At 36.4% G+C, this 7,475-nt stretch overlaps 1 protein-coding gene across 1 annotated transcript; it reads left to right on the forward strand.

Moving 5' to 3' along the window:
- Window positions 1-1,496: 1,496 nt before the first annotated feature.
- LOC140859720 (elongation factor Tu, mitochondrial-like) lies at window positions 1,497-3,340 on the forward strand. Its single transcript, XM_073262091.1, has 4 exons — window positions 1,497-1,793; window positions 2,431-2,506; window positions 2,995-3,087; window positions 3,218-3,340. The coding sequence occupies exons 1-4, from the start codon at window positions 1,588-1,590 to the stop codon at window positions 3,323-3,325; spliced, it is 483 nt and encodes a 160-aa protein (XP_073118192.1). The 5' UTR covers window positions 1,497-1,587; the 3' UTR covers window positions 3,326-3,340.
- Window positions 3,341-7,475: the final 4,135 nt, after the last annotated feature.

Genomic DNA, 7,475 nt, shown 5'->3' on the forward strand with positions numbered 1-7,475 from the left:
TTCTAGCAATGAAAATTAAAATTTTATCAAAAAGATTCAAATTTTTTTTTTAACAAAATAACATTTAGTGATGAAATATTTTTATTGTCAAATATAAAAAATTTTATTGCAAAAACTATATTTTTTTGCAACGAAAATTATTTCATCCTAAATAATTTAATTTTTAGCGACGAAATTTTGTTTCATCTTAAATAATTTTATTTTTGATGATGAAAATTTATTTTATTGTAAAAAAATAAAAACTCTAGTGATAAAAAAAAATTTGGTCGTTAAAGATTTACTTCTAGCAATGAAAATTATAATTTCGTCGTAAAAGATTTAACTTTTTGCGATGAAAATTTTTTTCATCGCAAATACTTAATTTTTGGCAACGAAATTTTTTTTCATCGTAAAAAACATACTTATTTGCGACAAAAAATTTTTTTATCGCTAAAAATTCGTCACTAAAAAATAGATTTCTTGTAGTGTTAGATATCATCCTTGACCACATGTCGAGGACATCAAGGTACCACCTGACCCATTTTATCAAACTAGAGCTGATGACCTCGGCCAACGACTCATCAAGACCATCATGGAGAGCCAAGTCGAAATGACTTCATCGATCTTAGCTCGGCCACTTGCCGACCCCAAGATCAAGATCTTTCTGATTACATGGGATGATGTCCCACGATCGATGCCGATAAACAAGGCCTTAGTTGTGTGCCATCTTTAGGCCACCAGTCTATTCAGCCATATGGACTAATAATTGGAATCTTCCAATAAACTCTCAGAACGTGGGCACTATCCATGACTAATAATTTTAATTTATAGGTTAGTGGACAGATTCCCTATCTTAATGGCCTGGTGGATCATGGCATAGTTTGATGGCCTATTGGATTTAGACATAATAGTCTAAGACTCTATTTCTATATAAAGAGATAACGAATCCTTAAGGTAAGCAAAACTGAAAAAAGAGAACGTCCTTACGCTTTTATCCTTCTCCTTTTCATTCTTCCATTCTTCTACTATTTTCAAGCTTCGGTTAACTTATGCATCGAAGAATCTTTTTGCTAGAGAACTTTTAATGAAAATAATTTTTTTATATATATTTTTTAAAATTTTTATTTTTAAATCGACAACTATTTTGAGCTAAATCAGCTTCAACCGGAGTCTCTTGGCAACAGATACAGACATAGTTTTGTTAATTACTCCGTTGACATCCGACCCGCTGCCATTCTCCTGCCATGTTCCATGGACTTGCTTCAATAGGAGGGTTGGAGACTCGCTCGAGAGAACTTTCTTTCAAATCCTACCGTTTATCCCGGACACAAGGATCTCCTCCTTCCATCCACAAGTACCACCTTAAAGCATGCACATGTCACGTGCGTCTGCCACCAGAATTCCGTGAAAGCCCTTCGTTCTTAACCGCGTGAGTTCATCCCTAATGGTTCTAAAACCCTAGTTCCCACCACGCCCAAAGTTTTTTTTTTTTTTCTTAAACCTTCCGCCAAACACACCGAAAACCAACTCTCGCTGCTTTAGATTTTCCCCCACCTTTTCGTCTTCCTCTCACAGCGGGGTATTTCCTGCCGCCGCCCCTCCTCCGATATGGCAGCTGCGGCCGTCCTCAGAAACTCGAGCGCGAGGCGCCTCCTCCGCTTCCCCTCCTCTTCCCCTCTCCATTATTCCAGTTGTCGGGGAGCGATCTTGAGTCCTTTCTCGGCTTCAAAGCCGCGCTCTCCGCAGGGTTCCAATGGGGGGAGCGTCTTCGAGGCGGGATTTTGGTGGAGGACGATGGCCACCTTCACTCGCACGTAAGTCTGAATGCAATGGCTCTTCGATGTTGGGTTTGGCACAATGTTTATATCCGATCTAGATGACAGTTTCAACCTTCCCCCCGATGCAAGCATGAGTCCTTCTTTTTCTTTTCTTTGATGTTTTAGTTCTCTTTTTTTCTGATTAATCCATCTTCTTGTTGTTGTTTTTCCTGCTTAAAAGGATGACTTGTTTTTATGAAATGTTTTATGCTGTTTGTTATTTTTTCTTTTTCCCGCTTCGCGCAAGTTTGACTGCTGTTGAGTTATTTCCGTCCTCGGATTAATTGTGGCAATGCATTTTGTTTTTCTTGCATTTGTTTGCTGTCCCTTTTTTCCTATTAATTGATCAACCATGCTTTCTTTATCCATATTTTTGCACATCCCCAACATGGCCATTCGCATTCAGTAGCAGTAACATAGTTCTGGATGTGCTGGCGTGAGGCCTCTAAAATTATTGTTTTGCAATGGTTGATGGAAGGCGTTGGTTGATATTTCAAGTGTATTATCTATGATAAACTAGTGCTTTCCATATTTAAGTCTCGGATAATTTTGAGTTAGTGCATGCTCTAATTTAACCATGTATAATAGGTTGAGAGTATACCTTTGTTTTATCATGAGTTGTTTGTGCTCTCAGGAAGCCTCATGTGAATGTTGGTACCATTGGACATGTCGATCATGGGAAAACTACACTCACAGCGGCCATTACCAAGGTTGAACTGTCGTAAGGGGTTTGATAACTTTTTTGCTCTTATCATAGTTGTTCCCTTTAAGGGCCTGTTTGGACGTCCAAGCAAAAAACCCCATGGGATTCATGGGTTTCGACTAGTGCAACTAGAAAAAAAGAGTTTAGGCTAGGCTTGTATTCCCAATACCCAGCGGCCTTTGGAGTGAGGTGGCCCGAATCCCATAGGAAAAAAAAATGACCTATTTTTTTTCCTATGGGATTCAGGCATGCCCATATAAAAGATAGTCTTGGATGACCGTAAACACAGGCTTTTAGTCCACCCTCTAATTCAATATTTTTTGATGGTTGTACTAGCCCAACCCACGAATGCTGTGGATTTTGGACCCAACCATCCAAACAGGCCTAAATCTATTATATTTACATCGTAACCTTGGGGATTTTGGATCTTCTGCAATTATAAGTTAAAATGTAAATTATCGACCTACATAGTTTTGGATCTTCTGTTGCTGTCAGGTTCTTGCTGAAGAGGGAAAAGCCAAGGCAGTTGCTTTTGATGAAATTGACAAGGCACCGGAGGAGAAAGCTAGAGGGATTACCATAGCGACAGTTAGGTTATTTTATTTCTTTTTGATGTGTAGCTACATGTTTGGATCGCATTTGGTTGTATAATGAACCCTGGTTGAGATACTTGAATCTTTGTTTGGATGCTTATGAAATTCTTAACATGGTTTCACAGGCCCATGTGGAGTATGAGACTGCTAAGCGGCATTATGCTCATGTAGATTGCCCAGGACATGCAGATTATGTTAAGGTAAGTTCTCATAATGCGTTGACATATTCATAAAGTCATGGGACTGACCAGACTTTCAGAAAACTTTACAAGTCATGAAATATATAAATGTCTCAAAGGAAGCCATAACAAAGATGAGAATGCTGAAGTGATTGTATGGCAAAACTAAGGCATTATGAGTCTGGAGTGAAAAATTAGCACCAAGAGAGAATAAAATGATTGATGAAATGGTTGAGATGGCTAGTGGAAATGCTCTATGAGGGCATCCGAATATTGATTGATAGGTATGGAAGAAGGTTATGAAATCAAGACCTAATGTAATCTTGATGTACAAGATTGAATGGAAAAGACTAATTATTTTGATGATGTTAAATGGACAAGATAAAATTTGTTGGTCATAGGTTGTTTCTGATTGCTTCTCTTTTCCTTGATTTATTCCTGATTATAAAATTATTATTCATTCATGTATGAATTACAAATCTGTTCCTTAATGAAGGCATTAAAGTGGTAGTAGACCTTGTAAAAGAAACAAAGATAATCTTTCCTGTGTAGGAGAATGTAGAAATAAAGCTGAACAATTTTAGTTAATCCTGGAACTGGATATTAGAACTCCCTTTTTAACCAATTCACAATATAAGGAAGTCGAATCCTTTTGTTTATGTTATATATGCTGACTTAGTAGAATGGAGGGCTTGTATTGATTAGATGAAAGAAGCCATCTTGACCAGTGGCTGATGTTAATATGCATTGAATCCTGTCAAGCTTTCAGTAGACCTGAAGCTTTTGTTTCCATGTGAATAGGATATGAGAGTATATTTTGCTTCCTGACAATTATAAGTTTATTTGTCATGATTAATGAGATGAGGTTGTACCCAAGAATTGGAATCTCAATTTTGATTTTGGTTTTGCTCAGGCTTGGAGAGTTTTGATTTGGGTAATTTTGGCAATTTTTCTCCATATCTTAGAGTTTGAGCCATGGAAAAATTGTGAGAAATTGAGAAAAAGATAAAAGAATCCGGAAAAACCTAGCAGAACCTTTTTCTATAGCTTTGGTAAATTTTGGACTGTAACAAAGTTATCTGCTTAAGTTCTTAACTGCATTGGTAAGTAAAAGATTCATCATATAACATAGTTATATTTAAAAATTTGAAGTCTTTATTGCTTAGCATATTTAAATATTTCTTTATCAATTGGACTATACCTTGGAAATTTCTTGAATTTGGGCATTTCCTTAAATTTTCTAGATTATTCTAACTGCACGTGTAGATGCAAAGCATTATGTATGTTTATATTATAAAAAAAGTCTTGTTAGTGTTGTGATGATGTTTTATATTCAAATGTCCATGTTAGTTCTTAAGATACTCCAATGAGTCTCTTTGGAGGCTAGGGCCAAATGAGGGTTAGAGGCCCTAAGTGAAGGCCAAAGTCCCCAAATCAACTCATTTGCTCAAACCAAAGTTATGCCCATTATATTTTGTTTGGTTCCAAAAGAATCATTTATCCTTCCTTGATTGTTGCATAACAATTAGATCCTTAACATTAGGGCTATTATATGGGCAATCTCTTCACATTTACTTCTTCAAATAACACTTGGTCTTGTTGCCACTCCTTGGTGATGGTGATTGTATCCACTAGTAGCATCACCCTTGACTTGCGTGGAGTAGAACCCTAGTAGATGAGGAATGGCTCATACTTGCCTGTTGCTTGAGCTTTGTTTGTCTCATGTATGAGCATTGTCAAGATCCACGATCAAACCACTCAGATCTATAACTGTGCTCCACTTATCAACTTTTGTAATGCTAGCAAGGGTTAGGATGCTATGGTGATGGTAGAGGTTGGGGTTCAGGATGAGTTAGCAAGAAAAGAAAAAAGGAGTAGAAGGAAGCAATGGTGGCTGCAGAATTGTAACCCTAACCTAGTAACAATCAATTTTATCAAAGTTTATACTTTATTTTTGTTATACAAATATATGGTAAAGGGCTTTGTTTGGTTGATTAGAAAAATGAAAGAAAAGAAATATAAATTGATAGAAGAAAAGAGAAGGAAGGAAAGAAATTGAGTATTTTATCATATTTGCTTAGAGTAAGGATATTGTATAAAACATTGATGAGAAAATGGTAAAGATATTTTCTATATCACTGCCATCTGGAACAGAAAAATATTAAGGGTCTGTTGGATGACTGGATCCAAAATCCCATAAGAATCGTGGGTTGGACCAATACAACAACCTAAATGAGGATGGGCTAGGCTAGTCTTTATAAATATCTAGAAAACCATTGCAGCAACAGATCTTTTTTTCTCCCGATGCGATTCTGGCAGGGCACTATAATGGTTCTCGGGTATTTATAAAGATAGGCTGGGCTAGGCTCATTTAGGTGGTTGTATTGGCTTAAACCATGATTCTTATGGGATTTTGGGCCTAGTCATCCAAACAGGTCCTAAGCTTGTTTGAGAATTTTTGGCACTTTATTTCCTCTCTAATTATTCTCTCCTTACATTCCTTTTAATAACAAACAATGGAAAAAGGATTTAAAGAATTTTTCATCCCTCTTTCTTAGCAGACAAGGCTTAAAAGTTATATGGTATATATAATCAAATATCCTTCGTGAAAGATATTTCGCTTGGGTTGGTTTGTGACTGGGTGGGTTTGAGTTAGACTCAAGCCAACCTGATTATTGAGTTGGGTTATTGGGTTGAGTCACATTTTGGTAACCATTGCAGACCCAAACTCAATCAAGTTGAGTTTTGGTCAGGTTTTGACCTGAACCTGACCACTGACAGGTCTAGATCTGATATGCAATGATCAAGAAGTTTCATAGGGTATGGGTGTGAACTTTGTGGATATGACCTTGACCGGGACCTAGCATTTTACCTATTATGTTGATTTTATATGATATATACTACAGTCAATACTATACTCTTAGCTTTTCTTGTGAAGCTCATGAAGAGATTCTATATATTGTTTATTGGGGTATTGTTAGGTGTACTTATGGTACTAGGACCAGTTGCACCCCTCCTAACATTTTGTTTGTTTCTTCATATCCTTTTTCTGGAATTTATTTCATTAATTTTCATATGCACGTTGTTTAGTTTTTATTTCTTTTAATATCTTTTATTTTTATGCATTTAAGCTTAAGAATTCTCTTATGCTAATTTGTTTTGAGTGAGCCCATTTAAGAGTCAGACTCAATTCAAAGCCAACAAGTTTGGTAGAAGTACGAGGTTTTACATCTCCAGGTACATCTATATCTAACATACCTAATGGATGTTGTAATTCTTCACCACCTTGGGCTGATTCTTGACTTGATTCTAGTTATGAATAGGTATGGTTTACTAAAAATTAACCCCAAACCCCTTATTGCCAGGGGTTCTGGAATTGGAGTGAGAGATATGCTGGCCTTAGCTACCGCAATTCCACCCATAAAAAGGATATATGAAAAAACAAGGAAGATGGTAAAGTTAGAGAAAATTAGGAGTAAAATGAGAAGAGTAACATAAGAAAGGATGGAAGTTAGAAAAAAGAAGGGATAATTAACTTATTAAGGGAAGAAGGAGAAAGGAAAGTTGAAGAAGGCAGCTAGGAAGGATGTTGAAGAAGGAAAACATGTGACAAGATGGTGCAGTTGATGAGTGAAGAGAGGAAAGAGATGTAGATTGGAGACAAGTGAGTGCATACTTGATGCATAACTATTTGTTTATGCGTCTATGATGCACAGGCATTTTTAAGAAAAGATGCAAAACAAATTTAGGAAAAATTATAAAAATACCCCTTGAGGTTTGAGCTATTTACACTGAGACTCCAAAAGTTTAAAAAGTGTCAAATCCCTACCGAACTTCAAATTCGTTTCAATATAACCCAATTATCTATGGGATCCTAACATCATTAACAGAATAAGATAAAAAGACAAAAATATCCTAACTTTAGAGAGACTGTCCTTTGCCATTCATTTATTTGCACAAATCTCAAAGTGCGCAATGCTTTATCATTCATCTTGCTGCATAGATCTTAAAATATCCCATTCTTTGTCATTCATTTGCCAGCATAGATATTAAAATGCTCCAACCTCAATTATCCATCCGCACACACTGATCTAAAAGAGCTTCATTCTTTGTCATCCATTAGTCTGTACAGATCGCAAAGTATTATCTATGATCCATTTGCTTGCACAGATTGCAAAACACTATTTGTGATCCATTCGCCTGC

The sequence above is a fragment of the Elaeis guineensis genome, chromosome 8, assembly GCF_000442705.2.
Source record: "Elaeis guineensis isolate ETL-2024a chromosome 8, EG11, whole genome shotgun sequence".
Classification (NCBI taxonomy): Eukaryota; Viridiplantae; Streptophyta; class Magnoliopsida; order Arecales; family Arecaceae; genus Elaeis; species Elaeis guineensis.